This window comes from Neovison vison, chromosome 7 (genome assembly GCF_020171115.1).
Source record: "Neovison vison isolate M4711 chromosome 7, ASM_NN_V1, whole genome shotgun sequence".
NCBI classification, from domain to species: domain Eukaryota; kingdom Metazoa; phylum Chordata; class Mammalia; order Carnivora; family Mustelidae; genus Neogale; species Neogale vison.
In genome coordinates this window covers 156,663,749-156,687,801 of record NC_058097.1, presented here as the reverse complement: position 1 = coordinate 156,687,801, position 24,053 = coordinate 156,663,749, and the positions used below count along the sequence as shown (strand labels likewise).

Below are 24,053 nucleotides of genomic sequence, written 5' to 3'. Positions count from 1 at the left end.
CAAAGCCTTTGATCTTCTGTGTGACCTTGATCTAGTGCCCTCTGTGGCTCCTGCTGAGCTCCACTGCCACCAGGCAAAGCCGCGGTGGGAGCTGCTCCCCTATCATTGCCCTGGCTCATTCTTGCCCACACAGCCTTTCCCTTCATGCCCATCATGTAGCTAAGACAGGTTGAAACATAAAAGCTACACAAATACCAAGTATTGGGTCTCAAACCTTTATAAAAATTAGCCCCCAGATCTGGTCCTCTGATTCTCCTCTTCAGGAGCCTCCTTTCCAAGAAGTTGGGAGACCTTCTGGGAATGCTTACACGTGTAACCCAAGCACTCTCCGGGCACTGTGAGATTTTGAGTTCTGGAAAAAAGTCACTTTCTCTCTAATAATTCCAGCATTGGAAGATGGGCGTGAGGTAAAGATGCCTCTCGTGTAATTACAGCTGCTCTCTATGCTCCTACCATCTTGTCCTCCATGCCATGCACGTGCTGCTTCCAAGGCCACCAGGCTGCTGACCCCAGCTGCTCTTACCTGCGTTGACCCAGCATGGAAATACCCCCTGCTTCTAGTGACCAGCTCTTTCAGGAGGGTATCCCCTAGCAGAGCCATGGGCCCAGAATGTCTGGGTCCCTCATTTGTACCACTGCTCTCCTCTTCCTGGGGCCCTGGTTGGGAGTGGGTCAGGCCCAGCTTAGTGCTGTATCTGAAACTATGGCCCCACCAAACTCCAAGCCTTGTGGTTCTGTCTGGTCGTTTCTCAGGAACCTCACTCTTTCTCCTCCAACATGGCCGCCGTTAGGGACCTCGGTCTTCATGGTAGGTCTGTTCATGTCTGAATCTCAGCTGTGGACTCAGTTCAGTGTCTTTCACCAGGGCTTGGGGCTGGGCTTCTGTTTCAGTATCCCTGAGGACTCCATGATGGTTAAGCTCTCTGCACTCTCTTTCTCTACGAAAACTAGGAGAACAGTCTCCTAAGAGCTCACCAGATCCTGGTTAGGGTGGGGGTTGGGGCACAGGGTTGACTGGGAGACCTCTCAGGCTGGCCCTTCTGAGTATGAACTCTGGCCAAGCAGAGACTCTCACTTCAGCACCATGCTCATCCACATGGGGCCCTTACACAGATTAGAGAAGGGTGCTTTCTCTGAGTGGGTGCAGCCTACACCAGGCCCATGGTTTAGAAAGCAGAGGGCAGAATTTCAGCCCCGTCCTGCCCGCTAGGCTGGCTGCTCTAGCAGAGGGAACAGCTGGCACGAATGCAGGCATTGGCCATGCCTAACTAAATAACGTGGAGATCCAAATATTGGGCCAACAGAGGAAGCACACTCCTGGGTTCTGGTCCCAGGCCATCTGAGATTCTGGTTGGGGGGAAAAAGATGCTGCCCAAGCGTCTCCCCTTCTGAGCCACCATTCCTGTATCTCATGTTCAGGAAAGCAGAGTTCCTTCCCCTGACTCTGCAGCTCCCATTTTCTCCAGTGACCCAGTATAGACTCTTGATATGGTATCTCTCCTCCCTCTCCAGGGGAGAGCTCTAACACTCCCCTCAGGGGCTGATCTCATCCCCCAGGCCTCAACCAAATAATCCACATACCCCTCAGAGACCAGAGCCTTTACACAGAGACACCCACTTAGAAGGACAGAGAAGAGCTGTTTCCTTAGAGGATTTTTGAGATGTGGGCCAGGTTTCCTAAGCAGAGGAATTCCATGAGAGGAGTCCCTTGAGCCGGAATCTACCACATACATTCAGGGACAGGAAAGCAGTCCAGAGGGCGGGGCAGGAGTGTCAAGGTGGTTGCTGGCTATCAACAGAGATCCGTGGAAAGAAGGGGTAGGGGTAGTCACAAAGGCTTCTTCAGATCCTGTGGAAGGACCTGAAATGACAGGATAAATAATTAGATTTTGTCACATGGACCACGGAGAGCCATGGAAGGTTTTTGAGAAGGACAGTGGCAGGGCCAGATCCTGACAACAGAAGGTGTCTCTAGCAGCTCGTGCAGAACGGCGAGCAGGAGATTTGCCACCCCTGGGTGTGGTGTGGTTACATTCAGTGCCAGTAGCAGGCTTGGAAGATCATTCTGAAGAGCACCTCTACGCTCCCCTTTTCTTCACCCAAATTGATTATCATTCAGTCATTTCACAAACTTTTCCAGATACTGTGTGGGTCCAAGTGCAGGACAAAGAAGGGCAGGAGACCTAGGATGAGCCTTCCCACCCCTCCAACCCTCAATCCCAGCCCCCTCCCCCCCTCTCTTTCCCCTCCCCCCTCTCTTTCCCCTCCCCCACCCCACAACCCCCACTCCCCCCACTCCCCCCCCTCAGCCTTCTCCCCACCCCTCAGTCAGAATGTGTTTTGATAAGCGGTGGCTTGGGGACAGCATAAGGGTGACAAACTGTGCCCCTCCCCACCACCAATTAAATTTTTTAAAAAGCTGCTATGGAAGGAGCGAATATTAGTTTCCTGATTTATAAAGCCAAATGGATTAAGCTCATTCATTGCCTGAGGAAACAAAAAGGAAATCTTCAATACCTCTGTGCACATTGAGAACAGGAACAATACTGGTCTTTAGAAAGCAGAAACCTAATTTGGGGGAATCAATTACCCTCTGTGTCCCTGCCTCTGTGGGCTCTCATACTCGCTCTCTCTCAATAGAGATTTCCTGGGAGGTAAAATGTGAAGTTGGTCAACCACAGACACACCCTCGGTTCAGCCTGGCAGACAGGAGGGAAGAACTAGGCAGAGGGTGGGTGGCGTTGGGTGGGGGTGTGCCTGGGTGGCAGGCACCTGTGGAAATAGGGGTAGAGTCAGGGGCAGGGAGGGCTGGGGGTGGGGTAGGGTGGGGGGCAGTGCCCAGATGGGCCAAGGAAGTGGAGCATGGGAACCAGGGGTTTGAAAAAGCGGGTGGGCTGGAGGAGCAGGGGTGGCGGGGGAGGGGAAATCATAGCCCATCCAGTGCAGAAACACCAGCCACCACTTCGTGATCGTCACGTCTCTCTTCTGTGTTCTGCACTTAGCCCGTGGGCTTGAATGTGCAACCGGCAGTGCCGGGGCAGTTATGAAAAAAAAGGGGGGTGGGAGGATGGTGCACCCACCACTGTATCCAAGGAATCAAATCCACAAAGTCACACATAGAAGCGCTCACAATCTCACCATTGCTGCGCTGGGTCTCAAACCCCGGCCCGCAGTCCCCCGACCCAGAGCCACACCCAGCCCGATGCACTCACAATCACACGCACGGGTCCCCCACTCACACCCGCGCGGCCACAGAGTCAAACTCCCACCCGCGATCGCACACATTCCTCTACCCCCACGCTCATCTTCGGCTCACGCGGCGGCTCACCACCCCACACTGCCCTCACTCTGGCATGCGGTCACACACACACACACACACACACGAACACACACACACACGCGCGCACGCAGTCGCTCACACGCACACACTCTGGCTGTGCTTTTGTGTTTTGTCAGAATTAATGAGAAAAGTTCCCGTGCCCTGCGGGTAATTAGTGTCCTTGGAGTTAAATAAGCTAATGGCGGGCACCTCTGGCCCAAGCAATTATGTTTGTGTATTGAATAATTGATTCAAAGGGGGGAAGGGCCGCTAATCAGATCTGAGCATAATGAATTGATTTAATTAACAGGGGAACTGAGGGGCCCTGGGAAACGCAGGCTGCACTCGGCAGCGGCTAGCGCGGCCCGCGCGGACGAGAACGGGCGCGCGGCGGCGGCGGCGGCGGCGGCGGCGGCGGCTCCGGCCCGGCCCGGGCAGCGGCTGCTCCAGCGGCTCCCGCGACCCCGCGGCGGACCGACGCGCCCCCGCCCCCGCCTCCGGGACGCGCCGGCCGCACCGCACCCCTCCACCCCCCAGAGCTCCCTGCCCGCGGGGCTGAGCTGCCGGCGCCGGTCCGCCCGCCCCCGTCCCCGGCCACCGGTCGCGGGGCGCGGAGCCCGCGCGGGGCCGGCGTGAGCAACGCAGTCGGGCGGCGGCGGAGTCCGAGCCGCGCGTCCCTTCGCGTCCTCCGCCCGTTCCGGGCTGGCGCCGCCGGGGGACCATGGTGTTGGACCAGGAGGACGGTAGGTGCCCGGGGTTGGGGGTGGGGGCGCGGGCCGCGGCGGCGCGGGCCCTGCTGAGGCCACCCCGCTTGCGTCGCGGCAGCAGCGTCCCCCGCGCGGGCCTCGGCTGGCTCGGGCCGCTCGGCTGCTTCCCGGAAGCGCGGCGCTGGGTGTGCGCGCGGGCGTGCGTGCCGGGGTGCTGGGCTCAGCCCGCGGGTTCCTTAGCGGGGTTGGGAAGTCACCGGGCCGCCGCGGGCCCGCCAGCCCTGCACGCTCCGGCCGGGAACTTTCTCTCAGGCTCTTGCAGTCTCGCAGACACTGGGAGCGCCTCGGCGACCGGCGCCGCCGCGGGCTTTCCCGCAATGCCCACAGCCCCCAAGTCTCCTAGGCTTTCTGGGTGTCCGCGCGCCCCCCTTCCGCACTCGACTGCGGAACGCCTCCCCCAGGGGGATATCCAGAGAGCCTGCAGGCAAACCCGCACGGCCCCGGGGGTCCCTCAGATCTAGAACTTCACAGCTGCGGGATGGGTGACATTGCTTCACCCCTGACAGCCACCCCCCCCTTCCTCCACCAAGTGTGTCGGGAGTTGCCCTGCTGGTTAGGGTCGGGTCCTGTATCCAGAATATCGGGGTGGGGGGGCGGATTTACCTTGAAGCTTATGAAGTTTCAGCTTCATAGTCCTTTGATGGTCATTTTGTGTTAGCAGGCTTGTATTCCTTTTCTTAAAGAGCACCCCCAACCCCTAAATTGCATAAGTAAGCTTGGTTCTCGAAAAATCTGGATCCACGCCTGAGGCCAACTCCCAGCTTTCCCACTGTGACTACCAATCTGCAAGAGAAGGCACAGCCAGGCTGCCCCATAGAGCCATTCCCCGGAGCTAGGCAGTTCCTCGGTGCCTGGGGGATGAAGCCCGAGCAGGAGGCTGGGAAATTTGAGGCTACGCAGCTGCTGGTGTGCAGTGAAGGGTCTGGCTGCCTGACCTCTCTCTCTGGCCCCACTAGTCTCTTGTCCCATTGTGGTCATCAACTGTCCTGCTTTGCCCAGAACCAGCTGGTTTTAGCGCGGAGAGTCCTGCCTCCTGGGAACCCCTTCAGTCCTGGGACAAACCAAGATAGTTGGTCAGCCTACATCCCCAACGTTCTCAGAGCTGTTGTGCAGGGGTGGCTTGGCCAGAGACTTGCTTCCTGGGGGAGCAGATTTGGCCTAGGCCTCCACCAGGCCTAACCGATATAACTGCAGCTTCCTCGACAAAGGAGGAAAGTTCGTCACCTTCTCCATTCTAGGTGATTGCAAATTCCTGTATTTAGGCTGCTTTTGTGTTAGTAGGGGAAAGAGCAGGGCATCTGAACTTGGCCAGCAGGCATCCTGATTGTACTGCAAAATCTGTAGGGTCACTCTGTCCTGTCATCTGTGGCGGCCACTCCAAATACATCTGTTAGCTTCACCTGTGAAGCCACCCATCTTGGAGACGACTGCACTGTGTTGGAAGCAGGGCCCTCAGGCTGAGGCACATCTGACAGCCTCCACTGAGTTCTGGAATATCTGGTCTGCCCAGGCCCTGGGGCAAAGAGTCTCCCGCCCCTCCACCCCACCTCACACACACCTCCCAAATCCAGTGCAGGAACCCTTCCTCAGGACTTTCCTGCCAAGTACAGGGACAAACTGCTAGGACCTGCCCCAGACTTTGAAAGGCAGCCAGTAGTACCCCCTTTCTCCTCACCATAACCTGGGGGCTGATCAGCTGCTGGTCTGTCTCTGCTGTCCCTAGAGGCATCTCAAAGACGTTCTGGAGCACTCTTGGCAACATCAACCTGAGAGTACATGCTCATTGCCTGTGGGCTATGTTGGGTGCAAACCACCTCCCCCAGCCCCAGGGGATCTGAGGATTCCACTCTGGTGTTGTGGGTGTGCCCCTGGACTTGGAGACAGCTTGGGTGGGGGTAGGCCCCGGCACAGGACTTACCTTCCTGGCCAGCAATTCCCCATGAGCTGAGAGGGTGGCTGCCAGATGGGTGAGGCTTATGTTTGGCTCCGTCCCTCCAGTGGGCCCCTTCCTGGCTAAGAGCTCCAGTCATCTAAACCCTCCAAGACTTGCTGGGTAGCTCTGTAAAGTTGAAGGACTCTTTGGAGGCCCTTTTCCAGATCACTGTGGGAGCTCTGTAAAGTGGAAGGACTCTTTGGAGGCCCTTTTCCAGATCACTGTGGGAGCTCGATGCTCACAACTGGGGGTGCAGAGAGAGCCGCCTGTGGACACAAGCAGCCCTTCACACACAGTGGCAACCCCCTGCTAACATACCCTACCTGCCTCTTCAGCCCATGGCTCAGAACTCCAGGCCTGCTCCCATCCCTGAAGTGGGGTACAGGGTGCCCGATTCCCCAGAGGAATGCTGGTGAGACGGCTGCTAACTGGGTAACTTGGAGGCTTGAGGAAGCTGGTGTTGGGACAGATCCCCAAGCCCAACATGAGCAAGAGAGTGGGAAAGTGCCTCCAGCTAGTCAAGTCCTGGGTTGTGGGTCAGGGCCAGACCCTTGAAAGGGAGGAGGAGCTGGCCCTGGGATTTGAGAGGAAAGCCGCAGCCCTCATGAAGGGAATGCCTCCCCATTCTGAGGGAATGCCCACAGAGGCATCTACAGCCAGAAGCTACCCCTTGCCAGCCTGTCAGGCCCATTGCCTGTGACACTGTCTGGCCCCCAGCTCAGGCTGGGGTGACGGGTTGGTACGAAATGAGCCCGTGGCCAGCAGAGTCAAAGCCTCCCTCAGACCCTCGGGGTATAGCTCTGGCTGCAGTGGCAGGGGAGAGATCAAGCTCACAGTCCTGAGGGACAGTGAGGCTGAGCAAAATGATATATTTAACATCAAATATACTCAAGGACTATTAGGATTAAGTATTCTAGATGAAGGGGAAAGCGAAACCCTCTGAGCTGCGGATGAGGCATCTCATTAGAAGCAGCCTCTCTTCTGTTTTCTCAAAGACTGACTTCCCCACTTAGGCTGGAGGAAGATGGGCGGCAGCCCCACTCCCCCATTCCCACCCTTGCCAGGCACTCTGCTTTGGGACCTTCCGCTGGCTTCAGGGGCACCACCTGGCCTCCAGGTTTCATGTATACTCAGTAAGTCTGCACAATGTCGGGGTGCCACAGTTTACAAGGCATGTTCACAACCATTAGCTCATCTGATTCCCACCACAACCTTGGAGAGCAGCGCAGTTCTCCCACGTCACAAACAGGGAAACTGAGGCCGAGACAAAGTGATTTGCCTATTACCATTGGTAATAGGCAGAGATGGGATGAAATCCCAGCTGGTGGTCCTTACCTTCTCCTTGCCTGGGTCTAGTCCTCAGAAGTGTCTGCCAGGGATGAACTTCTGACATGTCTTTCTGAAGCCCTCCTTGAGCTATAGAAAATCGTTAATATTTCCATCCTCTTGGATCACAGTACTGTGAAGGGGGAAAAAAAGAAAAGAAAAGAAAAAAAAAAGCTCTTGATATTTAAGATTGGCCTTCCTAGTCTAGGCAGCCTGGCACTAACCCCAAGCTCTTGGAGGAGAAGTAGGGTTCGGGAAGAGAGGAGATGAGCAATGTCTTCCTTCCTGCCTCTTGAGGTACAGAGCAAGGATTTTCAACTCCGAAATAGCAGGAATCTTTTGTTCACTGTGTTATCATCAGCGCCTTACAATAATACATGCTCAATAAATAGTTTTGGGAGGAGAAGAACCTTCAAGGCCACACTGTGCTTGCTCAGAGAGAAGCTGAAACAGGATTCTGCTCCCTAAGGAATTAGGATGCTCTTAAGGGGGTTGGGGGGCTGCGTGCTGGGGTAAGCGTGATGCTAGTTTGTACCCTGCAGAGGGCTAACTTTGCCAAACAATCCAGGAGGTAACAAGAACCCTCCGGCAGCGCTGGTAGGAAGGGAGGGTACAAGATCAGAGAAAGATCGCTGGCTGGGAGGGCGGTCAGAAACTAAGGCTGACGGGGTGGGAGTGGAAGACAAGGGTGGTCCACCGGACAAATATCTGGGATGAGGACCTTGGGTGCTGCGCAGAACCAAGTGCCGAGCTAGGGCCGAGTGACCTCCAGGTGGCGCTGCGGAGCCGGGCAGCCGCGCGTCTCCACTCCCCATTAACCCGGGAGGGAGGGGGGCCTCGGGAAATGTGTGCATTTATTCAGTAGCAGAAGTGCAAACCTCATACATTGAGGGAGAAAGGCAGCGGGAGACGGCCGCCGAGATTCCCCCATCTCTTTGAATATAATTTTAGATTGAGATTCAGATTAAATCCGAGGGGAAAACACTTTATGAGGCTGAAAGCTGTGTCGTTGCCAGAGCCAGGGTTATGAGCTATCAAATGCAATTACATTAAGACAGATTATACTGGGCAAATTGAGCCATTTAGAAGGTGAGAATCAAAGAAACGGCTCTGATCCTCTCTTCCCCCTTCTCTCTCCCTCTCCCTCTCTCTCTCTCTAAATTGCAGTTCGTAGTTCCTTGCAATTCTGAGGCACAAAAGTAGGTGAGACTGCTTTTGTATCTGCGAAGTGCTTCGCTCCTGAATGTAATTCTAGCTGAGTGCAATCTAGGTTAAGAGCCGGACAAGCGGGTAATTAGAGCCCGCTCGCTGCCCGAGGACCGGCCGCCCCGCCGAAGCGCGCCCAGAGTCGGCGCCCTTCTCCCGGTCGAGCCGAGCTGCGGCTGGACACGGAGCGCCCGAGATGATGGTGCTGGACAAGGAGGACGGTAGGTGGCGGGCGGGGGGTCGACGCCCCGCACCCCTTCGTCCCCCCCCGCGGTGGCGCGCAGGAGCACACGCCGGGACGCACACGCGCCAGGGTTGCCAGGCGGGCGGGGCGCTGGGGGCCGGGGCGCGGGGGCGGCCAGGTGGGGCCGGGGGAGGGGTGATTGAGCCGGAGGGCGGGCGGGGCGCCTGCCGTGTGGGGCTCTGCGGGGTCGCGTGCAGGCTTGGGTCCCCTCGGATCTCCGCGCAGTGGCGCTCAGCGAGCGGCGTCTCGTCTTTGCGGCCGCTCCTCTAACCACAGCCATCTCCCTCGCGCCGGCCGGGTAACCCAAGAGGAAGCCAGAGCTTGTGGCCCGGGCGCGCGGGAAGACCATGCTGGCCGTGGGGTGCCCGGAGAGCGAGGAGAAGGCCCGCCGGCCCCTGGGGAGACAGACGCTTCTTGTGCTGGCCCAGTGGGTCCCAGTCCCCTGAGCGCGCAGGCGGGAGTTTGGCCCAGAGGAAGAAAGTGTCCCGCCACTGGCCAGTAGCACTGTGCAGGCTAGGTCCTGGAGAGTGGCATAAACCTGACATGGTCAAGAGCCTCAGTGCACCCCAGAAGTCAGAACACAAGGCCCATGGTTGCTGCAAGCCTCTAGAAAATGGCCCCATAGACCCCAAAGCCTTCCTGACTAGGAGTGCCCTGCAGAAAGGGTCCTGGTGTGTTCAGGAGAGGTTGGGGATGGTAACCCACTTAAAGGTAAAACCGGGTGGGTGCCTCCTGACCCAAACGCAGAGGCCAGTGACCACACAGTCGTTGTTCCTTGGCTGGCAGGGGCTCTCCTTGCCCTGTAGGTGATGGTTGCCTGGTGTGTTGGTGCTATAGGGAGATGAGGATAGAATTGTTGGCACTCACGCCGTCACCTGATTTCTACTGGTAAGGAGCTGAGAAGGTGGTTTGCAGCATGTCATCAGGAATCCTCTTGGATTAACGGTGGTGGCCATTCTCTAACCTTCTACTAGTGAGTCTCCCCTAGGCCTCTGCCCTCTGCACACCAGGTCAGTGGTGTTATTGTCATGGTCACTGGGTGAAAATTCCAAGTTAAGTGACTTGCTCAAGGTCACACAGGATGTGTACTTCGCTGCTACCACAAGCTGGGGTTCCTAGCCTCCCCACCAGCCCTGAGACCTCTATCAAGGAGGGGCATTTAAGGTGTCTGGCCTGGGGGTGGCATGTGAGGTGGCCTTGAAGGCTATTTCCCAGCATGTATATAGTAAGAGAGGAAAGGGGTGACTAAGTGCTTCTGGCAAAGGGGATGCATTTGCAAGACGTTGGCCAGGGTCTGACCTCCATCTCTAGTATGCTTGTAGCATTTTGGGGCTCTCTCCCAGGATCCCTATGGGGGCCACCAGAGGACTAGGCTTCTGCAGGTGTGTACAGAATGACAAGGAAAAGGACCTGGTCAGGCCAGACGGAGGGAAGAGGCATTTTGTCGTGAGCTCGCCGGGTTCTCTTAGACTAGTCATGCCCAGAGCTAGCCTTTGCTTTTGCTCTTGGTAAAATGAGGGGCTTGCAGAAGTTAGCGCAGAGGGCCCTTCCTCAGTGTGTGGGGGTACTCTCCTGATGGGGAGATATGGAATTCAGGGCGTGTCTTTAGCCGTGGCTATTTGGCATGCTTATTCCCCAGGATCGAGCCAGAACTGGAGAAAACCCAGGCCCTGTACATGGGAGGCCTCAGGTGGGGAGATTGGTCTCATACAACAGAATGACCCCACCACTGCCACCTAGGTCGTGCTCTGTGCAGGCACCCCACAGTCCCTTTGAGTTCCGTGATACTCCAGATTTTCAGATGAGCCCTGAATAGGAATAGATACCTGGAGGTCATTTTAGCCAGTCTCCTGCCTCCAGACAGCAGTGCACTACAGCTGCCCTGGGCATTTCCCCTAGTCTCCACCAGATCTGCAGAGGAGAGCTCGTGATGCTTCTCAGTCCCTGGCTTAGTTTAGTAGGAACAGAGTGGTGCTTCCTGCAGTTCATACCACTGAGCCCTGGGGCCCAGAGCACCAGAAAGGTAGACAGCTGGGGTCCTGAGAAGCCATCCGGTTCTTGTCCTGCCCAGCTCAGAGGTGTCCTCCAAAAGCAGTCTTTCTGCTCCTACATCTGCCCTCCACTCCCTATTAGAGTCTGGTATCCTCTAATTCCAGGAAACTCTGAAGGTGGCACCTTCCATTGGGGAAGGGAGAAAAACTCTGGATCGACTCACCTGTCTGTCCGAGCCCACTGCCTAATTTCTTCCTGGCACTTATGCCCTTCCAGCAGGCAGCCCTGTGGGCTAGGTGGCAGCCTTGCCCCCCAGGGCCCCCAAGAAGCATGTACCTCCAGGATGCAGCACCGCACCCTTTGTCTGGCTGCAGCAGGGACTCGGGGCCCTTATTAACCACCCCCAATGCCTTTTCTCCACCTGACAGCATCTTGTCGGAAGAGGCCGGGGCTCCTCTGGTTGAAGTCAGGTCTGCCAGCTGCCGAGGACCAAAGCTCTTGCTCTGCTGGGCTGCAGGGCTTTCATGTTGCACTTCTGAAAGATAATAAAATATCAATCGCTTTGCCGTAGCAACGGGTTTAAGAGACTTTCTGAAGTATTGAATTGTCAGAAAAAAAAATTTTTTTTTTTTTTTTTTTTTGCTTTTAAGCACAGTGCATTATTAATAAAGTAATCCATTAGGTCGAGCAGTGAAGGGCCACCACAGAGAGGAAAGATCTGTTTTGCAAATGGTTAAACTTCTGGTTTTAAGATTAATTGCTTTCATTTGGACGCTTGCTCTTGGCCTAGCCATCTCCACTTTACTGGAACTCAGGGTCCAGGCTTTCTAGATGCCGTCGGGCATGCCTGTCAGCAAAGGAAGCCCTGCTCCAACTTCCCCGGAGAAAGACCCCTTCTCTCCCTGGCACAGGTACTTGAACTGGCAATCAGCTGGGGGCCTTCCGGGGAAGCCTGTGCGCTCAGGGGAGCAAAGGGCACTCTTGCTCTGAAACAGATTAGCCCTCAGGCCATTGGAGAAGGGGGCTTGAGTACTCAGAAACAGGCAGCAGAGGGTCCAGGCAGCCCCAAGAACAGGGAGAGCCTTGGGTTGTGGGGCACTGGGCAAGAGGGGATGTTGCAGGTGCCCTCTTGGGGGTGCTGGCCTGTCCCCAGGTGCATGCTGGAGAAAGGCAGGTAAGCTGCCTCTGCCAAGGACCCGTAGGAAGACGGTGCTGCCCACAGGAAACAGCAGGCGGGTTGCAGAACTAAATACCAGACACGATTCTGAGAGCATTTTGAATAAGTAAAATTGCCTAAGGAGAGTGGAGCTGGCCTGAGGAAGGCCAGACAGTGAGTCTTCAATTGTTAATGACCACTGCGAGTGTGGCCTCCACAGTGGACCTGGGTGACTTGCCAGGGCGGCTCTTGGCTATTCCTGGGTACCGACCAGCTTTTGCTCAGCCATCAACAGGACCTCCTGGGCTATCCCATCATGCCCTGGAGTGCAAAGAGTCCCCAGCGTCTCTCCCAGCAGAGTGTGGCTAGGACTCTTCCTGGCCCCAGAGATGGAGGCAGGGAGTGGGCCGTGATGCTTGTCCACTTCGGAGATCCCAGCGGGGTGGCAGGAAGGCAGTGCCCAAAAGGCACCGCTGCCTGCTGAGGGTGTGTAAAGGTCTGGTGAGGCCAGTGTGGGGGGCACCCGGCCTGACACCTGCCCACGGCCTAGAAAAGGAGGGTCCCCATCTGCACCGCCTGTGGCAGCTCTGGCAGCAGCTACCTCCCAGCTTTTGGAAATGAGGCTTTACAAATCTTGAGCAGCATGTACGAGCTGCTTACCTTTGCTGCCCCAGTTCAGCTGGGCGGAGAGCCTATAGAGACGGGTCTCCCTCACCCCCTCCCAGAGCCTTGCGTAAAGAAGCAGGTGCTTCTCTCTGTTCCCCGCTCTTCTGTTCATTTGCCCACACAGAGCACTAAGGGGGTGGGGGGCGGGGGACAGGGAAACAACATAAATTGGTCTGTCGTCCAGAATCCATGTCTCGCTAATGTACCCAGATTAACTCAACTGTAAATTGTCTCCTTGGATGGCAGTGTCTTGCTAAAAGTTTCCCATATGATTCATGATTTGGATTGCTTTTAACGGCTATTGGCTAAGCAAGCCGGTGACTGTACAAGGTGATGCAATTGGCATTAGTGAGGGGAGGCACGGGAGCGTGTAATGCAGTCAATACTGCATTAACTACTGATGCCCAATTACAGGGAGTGGGAGAGAGCCTTTCAGGAGCATTAGGACTGGGGGAAGCTGAGATCACTGGCCGCCGCTCGCCTAAAAGCTTCACCCTTTGCGTGCCGGGGCTTGGTGCTGGTGTGGCCACTTACTTGGCCTCTGTGGCTGCCTTTCTGTCTTACTGTCTCTCTCCTTCTGGACATGTCCCACACCATGCTTTTTAGCACGTGGAAATATGCATTCTCCCAGAGCCCAGGTCTGTCTCTGGTCCCTCAGAGAGTTGATTCCCCACCCCAGCCAGAGTCCAGAATCAGACCTGGAGGCCACCCCACCCACTCCCATTTAAGGACCCTCCCAGCAGGGCCCATTTGTGAGCAAGACCAAGAACAGATTTATTTTGGTCTGTCTCCCCTTGGGACGACAGATGATGGCCAGCCAGCACTGGTGGCCGCCCCTCTGCGGTCATGGGCAGAGGAACGTGAGGTTGGGCCTTGGCACGGTGGACTGTGGAGCGCGGTTGCCAGAGTTGGGAAGTGGCCATGGTTGGACAGGACCTTCTCTGAGCCCAAGACAGAGCTGGGGAGCCTACTGGGGGCATGGCCCAAGCCAAGGTGGGGCTTCCAGCAAACGTGGGCTGCCTCCAGAGCTGCCTCCGCCCAGGGCACAGCTGCCCCCAAGTAGCCAGCAGGCCAAGGCTGTTGTTCAGACCCACCTCCAGGGCCTAGAGGAGCCCCCTGTTGGGAGGGCCAGCAGACAGGAAGGAGTTAGAGAGCAAGGTAGAGAAAAGGGCATTGGTGCCACAGTGTGCCAGGAACCAGTGGGCTGGCTGCCACCTCTGCTGTCCTGCTAAGCTCTGCAGGTCTGTCAAGTCCACTGTGGGTTTGTGCCCCATGCTCATCCAGTGCTGAGGTTGCTCTGCCTCTCTACCTTCTCATCTCTACAGTGAGAACAGCTGCATCTAACTGGTTGGGGGGCTAATTAAGATTCAATGAGATGGAGTCCATGAATACGCTTGATAAGCCAGAAAGCCTCCTGCCTGTGTGAGGTGACTTTGTGCTCCACCAACTACCCGGTGATCAAGTAATCCGCTGCCTGATGTGGTGCTTGTTCACTCACTCTCCCTCTTCCGTTTATCCATCATGGCCATTGATCACTGCTGTCTGTCCAGGATGGAGGCTGACTTCACTACTTACCACCCCTGGCCAGATTCCCCAAGGCAGGTAGTGTTGTAGGAAGGAGCCTCCAAGACTGCTCTCTGCAAGCACTTCCATCTACAGAGGGATAGGCAAGTCTGAAAGTAGGCAGGAGGGTTGCCTGGCTTATGTAGGGAACCTGGGGTTCCTTTCAGGGTTCTCTGCCCAAATTCCCTGTCCTCTAATCCTTGCCCCGAGGCATGATGAGGCTGGTGGTAGGAAAGTCTGATCAGGAGGAACATCACCTGTCCTCTTGCCAGGTGCCCGAGTATCCCGCTTGTGGCCCCAGCCAGCCTGCTGACTGCCCACAGGACATGGTTCCATCCTCACATTAAGTCCTGCTGGCAGGTGCTGATGGGCACTAACCTGGCCCAGGTCTTCAGAGCAGCCCCAGAGATGCGTATGACATATAGCCCATCCTGCCTGCCTGCCCTGCCTAGAGTGGAAGGACAACTGAGGCACGGAGAGCATCCTCCCTTCCTCAGGCTTAACTCATCCCGGTGCTGCTAGAGTGAGTTTGCCTGGCAGGCCTGCATGCGGGATAGGACCACACCAGTGGGGTCAGCTTGTATGGGCCTACGGGAGCTGATCTGGCACATTTCTCCCCCACTCTTGAGTTCAGTGGCATTATACTGGTAGCGGGAAATGAGCCATGGGGGGGTGTATTAAACCCATGGATGTTGAAGGAGCCAACTGTGAAGTGTTTATCAGCACACAACTGGATGGCATTCATCTGGGGCTTTGGCCCTACCCTGTTACTGTTCTGTCACCACCCGGCCTCTCCCTCCTGCCTAGCACCTTTCTCCCAGCTCTCACTACAGCCAGGGCCCTGGCCTGGGCTGCCCTGTCATGGTGCCTGAGACCTGCTGCCACACTAGCAGTTGGTCTCACAGGAGCCTCTGGATGGTCAAGGCCTCTTACAGACTGTTCCAGGCCAGGCTCAGAGTCCATCCACCCTACCTAGTAATAAGCTGGTGTCCTGTTGGAGCGTATTCATTTTGTGTTTTGTCTAAGGCAGGCATCCACAGAGGCCGACACAACTTGGGGTGAATTAAAAGCAGGGGGTGAGGAGCGAGCAGGCTGGTCCAGGTTGCCGGGGCAGCCGTCCCAAAGAGCAGGCCAGCTGGGTCATGTTGCATCAGTAGCTCCTACCTTCCGCCTCTTCCCGGCTGAACTTCCTGGAGCGGCCTGTGTCTCCAGGCACAGCCTGCTGGCATGATTCAGGAGACCCGGGTGCTAGTCCCATCTGACTCCAGACAACTTACTGGACCTCCGTTTTCACATTCTGTAATGGGAGCAATACCTAACTGGCACCTAATGTCCATGTACACTACTTGATCAACCAGGAAGCCTCATGCTTCTGTGCAGGGACCTCGTTCTCTGCACAGATACAGTGTGATCTCTTTGGCTTCAGCCTCCCAGCCTTTAGGGCTCCTATAAACACACTTGCTATGGTGTCACTGAACTCTTGCTGGAAACTGGGGTGTTGTGCTTCGCACGTGTATCAGTAAGTTATTGCTGCATAACCATCCACCCCCAAACTCAAAGGCTCAAAACAACAAGCATCCATTTAGCTCTTGAATCTGTATGTCAGTGCTCTAGGCTGGGCTTGGCTGAGTGGTCTCTCGGGTCTCAGCTGGACTCTCTTGTGCCTGGCAGATGGCCAATCTCCTGGACACTGGGGGTACGAGCATCCCTTGTTGTCCAGCAAGCTCTTCTGGCCTGTTCTCATAGTAGAAACAGGTCAGGAGGGAGAGTGGAAGTACACAACATTTCCTGAGTCCTGGGCTTGGCTCTGGGAGGCTTTCGCTTCTGCTACATTCCTTAGGCCAAAATAAATCACAAGGCCAGCTTGAATTTGGGGGCAGGGTGGGGGTGGTCAGATTCTGTTCTTGAAGGCAAGAGGTGGAAAGTCACATTGCAAAGGGCGTGCATACTACCAGCAGGAGGGGTAGAGAATTGGGGCCATTTCTGTACTCATTCCACCAAAGCATCTTCCACGTATGATCTCATTGAATACCCTGAACCACCCTAGGAAAAAGCCACACGTATTATCCTCATTTCACAGATGAGAAAACTGCCATACAAAGAGACTGTGTAATTGGTCGCGGGTCCCACGCTTGCAAGGGCCAGAGTTCAGACCATCTTACTGCAGCAGTGTGCTCTGCAGCCTTCCTGTTCCAGCTGGCGGACGTGGAGGTGGGCGAGAGGGACACTCGGAGAGGGGGTGGAGCCAGCAAGAGGATGCCTGGGGACAAGGGGTGGGAGGCTGGTGGTCAGGGCAGTTCTTCCAGGGGGCTGCCATTGGATGGCAGACCTGGAGGGGAACCACAATGAGGTCAGCCCCGCCTGCCTCCTCCGGCTTTTCCGCTCTGCCCTGTGATGCTGCTGGACAGGTGGAAGGGGTGAGCAGCTCCCGTGCTCGCCAGAGCGGACTCAAGTCTGGGTCTATATGCAGATACAGCCAGGCGGGAATCAATTCATTGGTTAGCCCCTCGCCTCAAAACAGGGCGGTAAGTGGGCTGGTGAGAGGCCTGTGTACATTCATAAACCAGCTGATTGAAAAGCAATATTTCAGATAAATACAAGCCAGCGATCTATCAGTGGTTGTAATAAAACCCAGGCTTCAGGCTGTGATTTTATTTTGAAATAATAAGAATTGCTTGATTCTTTTTACTTGAGTTACCATGGTAATTCCGGCGTGGAGCAGTGTTATATTGATTTAGAAAGTGGACAGTAATATTTCTTTTGTGTTATTCTGTTTCTAGGCCTTGATTTCTAATTTCCACTTGGAGATTACTTTTATAAATTTCTTAAGTCCTTCCACTTTTTTTCCTCTCACAGTATAATTTTCCTCTCATACGCCACTATGTTCTGAGCTTATTGGTTTGCTCTTATTTTAAATTAAACTTGCTGGTTTCAAATATTGAAATGACATCTTTGTCTGTGTCTGTACTTTGGTTTAGCAAAATATTACAGTCTGACGCTTTCTGCTTAATAATTTAAGGGAGGCATTCTGTCGGCCCTCACTGGGTGCCGATAACTTATGACTCAACCAACACAGGCCTTAAACTCCTGACATTTTAATATTGTGTGGCGTGAGCGGCTGCCCCTCTGCTCGGAGTCTCAGTGGAGAAAAACCCGTGTGGGAGGAAGACCTGTTCTTCCCACGTGAGAGGAAGAAGCTCTGGCATGGGGTTCCTCCAGCCCATGTCCTGCACCTACTCTGTCCTGTCTCTCCCCTCCCTGATTCTTTAAAAACTCTCAATGCCTGATCCCTGGTGTCTGGGAAGGATTGTGTGGGGGCTGCCTATGGGTGCCATCGGATGCTGGATCTCTGTTTCTCAGCTTCGCCATTTGTTAAAGCATGCGGAACTAGCGAGGGCTTTGAGTCAGACAGACTGTGTTCACATCCCACCTCTGCCACTTATTGATTGAGTAGTAAGTTGCGATAGTAGTTATGACCCATCAGGTGGGTGTGGTCACGAACCACCTTTTAGGTCCGTCAAGCCTTCAGTAGGCCAGGCTGTTGCTGGTCTTGTAGACAGTTGGTATAGTTGCCTAAACTTCGTCAGGTCTTAGTGAGGAGCAGGGGAGAAAGTGGACGTGATTATACCTTGAAACACTTACTCTGCTCCAGACACACGTGGGGTTTGGAGCCCTGGCAGGATCGCTCTTTGGAAAGGAGCCTTGGCTTCAGGAGGTGGGTCGGCTCTGCCCACTTTCTTGCCTGCCCAGCCTGGAGCAGTGGCCTCTGTCCTCTGGGCTCCTCACAGCACCCCACAGCAAGGACTGGACTCCTGAGGGAAACTCGCAACAATATGGCTTATAGGGCTGAGATGGGTCTGCAGGATGTCCCCTCTGTGGCCTGAGGAGAGGCCCCTGTCCTCTGTGGTATGCCAATGCTTCGTTGACATAAAGACATGAAGACATATGCCAACGCATATGTCTTCGCTACCTATGGCTGCGTAACAAATCATTTCACAGTTTAGCATCTTTAAACAGCACTCACTTGTTAATCTCATTTTCGTGGGTCAGGAGTCCAGGTCCAGATTAAGCTGGGTCCTCTAGCACAGACATTTTTGCAGACCGTAATTAAGGTGTTGGCTGGGGCTGTGGTCTCATGTCAAGATTCATCTGGGGATTGAGCTTCCCAGTTCACTCATTTCATTGTTGGCAGGATTCGGTTCCTCCTGGGCTTTTGGGCTGAGGGCTTCCATTCCTCACTGACTGTGGATCAGGGCCAGCCATCATTTCCGTACCACATGGGCCTCTCCAACATGGCAGCTTGTTTCCTTAAAGCCGTTGAGAGAGTGTCTGCTAGCATGCAGGAAATCACAGTCTTTTATAAGATGTGACACATCTGATCACAGATGTGACATTCCATCACTTCGGCTGTATTTTCTTCCTTGGGAGCAAGTCACTCAGCCCAGTTAGAACTCAAGGAAATGGGGGGATTACACAAGGTCATGGACACCAGAAAATGGGATCGGTGGACCCCATCTGAGATATCAGCCTACCGTGAGAGGTCAGCAAACTCTGGCCCCAGCCCCCAGAGAGGATGAAACGTCAGCTCCATCCCCGGGAGGCCCATTGCCTCTGCCTTACACCATGGAGGGCCACAGATATCTCAAGGCTTTTCATTTAATCTTCGCAGCCCCCTTGGGAGGCTGGGAGATCGAACACTAGCCCCATTTTGCAGAGGAGTAGGTTGTACTCAGAGAGGGAAAGACACTTGCTAGGATAGCCCAGCAATTCGGTCTGTGGCTGAATTCAGATGAGAACCAGGCCTTCCGTGGGCCTGGGGAGGTAGTGGTAAAGGCACTCCCAGGCCTCCCTGGCCCTGGTGGTGAGAGGCACTAGCACTGACTGTAAGCACACAGGGACCAGGGCCACATATGGGAACTGTTAGATTCCTCGTGTCACAGATGATAGGTTTGCGGAGGACACTGGGGGCCTGCCACGCAGCTCTCTGTTATCCAGAGGCATCTCTTCTCACTCACTGGACCCTGGGAGGAGGGGAGGGTTGTTACTCCCTGAACCAGTCTTCCTGCGGCCATTAGACTGAGGCCTCAACCCCTCTCCCCGGCTGTTGCCTGGCCAGGGGGAGCTGGCATCTTCGAAGCGGCCTGGGCAGAGACCACTTGAGCGGTTCTTCACGTGGGAGCAGGACTGAAGGAGGCTTTCCCGTGGGCTGGAGCCCAGGGCTAGGAGCCAGAACTCCTGCATCCACAGCCTGGCTCCCCCCACCCCCCACCCCCGCTCTCAGTCTGTCCCTGGGCAGGTGCCCTCTGCTCTCTGGGTCTGTGCTTTGCCATTTACATTTCAAGGGTTGCAGGCTGCTTGCTGCCCAGTGGTACTGTGTCTGGAGATAGGTCCATGGGGAAGGTGTGTATTGAGGCCAAGGCCAGGAGAAAAACCTCCCTGTCCAGGTTTCGTGTCTTTCTTTGTTGTCCTGGGGTCAGAGAAGCAGAGAGCCCAGGTGGGAACATCTGTGGCCTCTGGCCTTCCACACATGGTCTTGCCACATTTGAATCCAGGTGGGCTGTCTCATTTCCAGCTGTTCCCAGGCAGAGCCTCAGCTAAGAGGTAGAGGGGACCCCTGAAGCAGGCCCAGAGCCTGGAAGCCAGTGAACCAGAAGTCACAGCCTCAGGCCTGAAAAGACCCTGGGTAGTTACCCCCCTCCCTCGACTTTTATGTTGGGGAAACTAAGGTGCCAAGAAGCCTCTGTGTCCTTTCTCAACTGAATGTCTCGGAGATACTTTCTAAGTAGAAGAGTCTGAAGCCCAGCAGAGGCTGCTTCTGGCCCATGACAGGAAGCCAGGGCTGTACCTCATCTTTTCGCCTGTCAGTAAGAGGCTGTCTCTTGAAGGGAGCTGCTCTCACTCCAGCCAGAAGCTCTTTCCCATCTGTGAGGTGCCTTGGCAGGGGCAAGGGCTATGGAAGAACCGAGGGCAGGGGCAGCTTTCTCTCAGGTACCAGGTTCTGACCTCATACTCAGCTCGGGTGCAGAGTGTGACCTGCCTTTCTGCCCCATGGATGTTTTCACACAGTTCTTTGATCCTCAGAATGCTTTATCAGATCAGTGCTAAAATATGCCTGTGTGTGAGAATAACATCTCATTAATATTATCAAAAACATAAAAGTAAAAAATATGATCTAGGAAAAAAAATCAAAATTGGTTGAAATAATTAACACAAAGCAAAACTGGCAACAGTTAACACTGCACCTGGCAAAATATGTTATTGACTAAAAATTGATGGAGGAATCAACTCTTCCTGAGAAATTTTAGATCTGCCAAAGTTGGCTCAGGAAATATTTTTTTGGTAGAAATAATTATCACAAAAGAAATCTTAACGGTGTCAAAAGCTGTAGCTCATAATATTTAATATGAGCCAAAACTGATCATGAACCGAATAGTCACTTTAAATTTAAAAATAATCGATCCCAATGAAAATAATTTTAATAAGGAATTTTAAAAAAAAAATTGTTTTAAGGGACAGGGGGAGAAACTTCAGTAAAATAAGAATGGGGAAAGGGCAAAAAAAAACTTAAACATTAGTGAATAGAAAATTGATCAAGGAATCAAACTGACTTAATGAAGATCATTAAGAATTACTTTCTTGGGACGCCTGGGTGGCTCAGTTGGTTAAGCAGCTGCCTTCGGCTCAGGTCATGATCCCAGGGTCCTGGGATCGAGTCCCACATCGGGCTCCTTGCTCAGCAGGGAGCCTGCTTCTCCCTCTGCTTCTGCCTGCCACTCTGTCTGCCTGTGCTCGCTCACTCTCTCTCCCTCTGTCTCTGACAAATAAATAAAATCTTTAAAAAAAAAAAGAATTACTTTCTTGATGAAAAATCATCAGTGTTAGTATAATTCTTACTAAAATATATGGCTTAGGGGCCGGTTCCTAGTAGTAGATGCTTAGCAATTATTTATTAAGTCAGTAGTGAGTGAGAATGAATGAACAGGCAAAGGAGGTTGGGAGGGGAGCAAAGAGGATCACAAGCATAAGGCAATCTTTGTTCCAGAGAGAGGACAGACTTACACTTCTCTCTTTTTTTCTTTTTTTAAGATTTTATTTATTTGAGAGAGAGAATGCACAAGCAGGGGGGAGAGCAGGGGGAGGGGGAGAAGCAGACTCCCCACTGAGCAGGGAGCCTGACATGGGGCTCAGTCCTGGGACCCCGAATCATGACCCGAGCTCAAGGCAGACGTTTAACCAACTGAACCACCCAGGCGCCCCAGACTTACAGTTTATTAAGACGTGTACTACTCAGGCATGTTTTCCGGCACCAACCAGCAGTTCTCCAATTCTCAGGGGACACAGACTGGGTGTCCTACAATTTAACTCAATTCTGACACTATCTAGTATTAGCCCCTGCATGTTGAAGGCTCAGTTCCACTTCGAGACTGCCCCCACTTCGGAGGTCAATCACAAATCCCAGTTGTCATCTCTACTTCTGATCAGGGTTCCCACGATCCCCTCCTCAGGTTAGAGAATTTTCTAGGAAGGCTCACAGAACTTGGGATCATTTTCTTACATTGACCCATTCACTGTATAAGGATACAGATGAAGAGGTATATAGGGTGAGGTTCCGAGCCCAGGAGCTTCTGTCTCTGGGGAACTGGGTTCTACCACCCTCCTGGCACCTGGATGCAGTCACCAATCCAGAGCTCATTAAGTCTTGTTCAAGAGTTTCTATAAAGCTTAACCTCCAGCGCCCTCCCTGTCTTTCCTGGTGGTCTGTCAGTGCATAGGACTGGAAATTCCAGCCCTCCTATTGCTTGGTCTTTTTGGTGGCCAGGCCCAGCCTCATCCCGAGACTAGTTGGGGGGCTCACCCTAAGTCACCTCAGGAGCATAAATGCAAGTGTGCTGAGAAGGGGCTCCTCACGAATCACAGAAGATAGCCTTAGCACTCAGGAAACACCAAGGGTTTTAGGAGCTCTGTGCCAGGAACCAGAGACAAAGACCAAATACATTATACCACAGCTACTATGGGGAAAATAAATCAGAGGAGATAACATTAGGGGCAGCAAAAACAGCTCCTGATGTGAGGGGGAAGTATTCTTCCTTTTGAACTTTCCAGGTTCTCGGCCCCTACCCCTCCAGCCTCAGACTTCTCCCTGCCCCTCTCTCCCTTCCTCACTCCATTTCTCCTTCCCTCCCTCCCCCCCTTCCTTCCTTCCATTTCCTGGTGAGTCTGCAGTCTGGGCATGTGAGGGGACTGGTGGGGCTGGAGGTCTGGGTGGTCAGAGGAGGCAGCCGAAGACCAAGAAAAGAAGGGTAGAGGGCATGGCCAGAGCTGTGGCCTTGGGAATGTGGTGGCTCATCTGACATCTCCCAGGGATCAAGATCCCAGTACCAGGGCCTGAACTTCTGGAGTTGAACCCCAGGGAAAACAGCCCCAAGGTCCTGTTTGCAAACTGGGCCTCACCTTCCTCTGTCCCAAGGACCCTTGCTTGCTCTTCCCAGCTTTGGCCTGAGGCCTCCCCTGACCCTCCCCTTCTTCTTCTGTTGCTGCCTTATGACCAGACCTAGATCCTAGCTTTCCAGGCTCCAAAGGAATGATCTGAAGCCCGTGGGCCTGAGGCAGGCAGGAGAACACCAAGGTAGGGAAGCAGCCAGTCCAGACCTGCCCAACCACCACCATGGGCCAGCTCCTAACCACTCTGCTTCGTGTGATCAGTCCTTAGAGTTTCTTGGTTGGCCCTCCCAGCTCTGGGCCAGTTTGCTTTCTCAGATAGGCTTCCATGAGAGCTCCTGATTTGGGGAAAGAGCTAAGTATTTCTGCCTTCTCTGTGTCTAATATAGTCCTCTCCCTAATTATATATATAGCTAAGATGGGCCCTGAGAAGAACAGAATCTTTGTGTCTCAGGGCACCTCCGTGTGGTGCAAATGAGTCGAAGGTCTTGCCTTGGCAGTGAGCTGGCTCTCAGGGGCATCCTTGGGTGGCCCTGGCTGGCTGCCCGGGGCCTCAAAACCCTCCTAGCCTACTCTATCCTGTCTTGGCGCCACGCCCTCTGCTCTCCAGGGCCCACACTCCCAGGAGCTCTGCCTTCTCTTACAGCAGGGAAGGCTTTTAATTCTCTCCCCCAAGAGGAGAGAAACCTCCAGAGCCTCTGCCCAGGCACAGGTGGAGAAATCTCGCAAATTCTCTAAGAGAAACAGTGGCTACAGGAGAGGGTGACAACTTACGGCAGAGGTGGCCTTCTTTGGACTTTGGAGAGAGGTAATCAGCATGAGCTTTGGACCCCAGACCCGCCCTGCCTTCTGATAGTGAGGTCTCAAGCAAGTCTTGCTTGTCCACCCACCATTGTGTGACCCTGGGCCCTACCATGTGTCCTCCCCAAGCCTGTTTCCTCACATGGACATTAGGGCTCAGAGCAGCCTCCCTGTCCCTTGCACAGAACTCAAATGGGAGAATATGTTTCCATGTGTTTCACCAACTGGACAGCACTGTGCCCACCTGAGTAGTCAGAACGTGGTGGCTGCCTAAAGGGAAGGGTAGCTTCTACCCCTTACCCCTGAGGAGTCCCCTCAACCCCAGGACCTGTAGGACTTCAGAGAAGTTTAGGGACAGTGGGGGATCGTTTCCCAAGGGGGTGGCCTCCTGAGACAGCAGCCCATGGTGAAGCCATGGAGGCTCATGGAACCAGCCTCATGCCTGGAACACGGACTTGTGTCCTCTCAGCCCATGGCACAGATGGCCTCCTCTAGTGACCAGAGCTGTCTTGTCCCCTCCCCGGGGCTGCTCTGTGTGCTGAGATGAGGCCTGAGGTGCCCAAACTTAGAACCTAACCTTGGTCATCTCTCTAGGCTCAGGGTGCTTGGGTATGCCTGTCACAGCGCAGGCCTGGCGCCCC

At 54.4% G+C, this 24,053-nt stretch overlaps 1 protein-coding gene across 2 annotated transcripts in view; it reads left to right on the top strand.

Annotated features, from left to right (window-relative positions):
- Nucleotides 1-3,978: 3,978 nt before the first annotated feature.
- LMO1 (LIM domain only 1) overlaps nt 3,979-24,053 on the top strand; it is a 40,301-nt gene continuing 20,226 nt past the window's right edge. Inside the window, exons 1-2 of one of the 2 annotated variants that reach the window (XM_044260893.1) lie at nt 3,979-4,062; nt 8,513-8,772. In XM_044260893.1, the coding sequence (XP_044116828.1) occupies nt 8,748-8,772 (25 nt within the window). In that variant the 5' untranslated portion in view covers nt 3,979-4,062; nt 8,513-8,747. The remainder of the gene's footprint in view (nt 4,063-8,512; nt 8,773-24,053) is intronic. The other variant, XM_044260894.1, reaches the window with a different exon arrangement.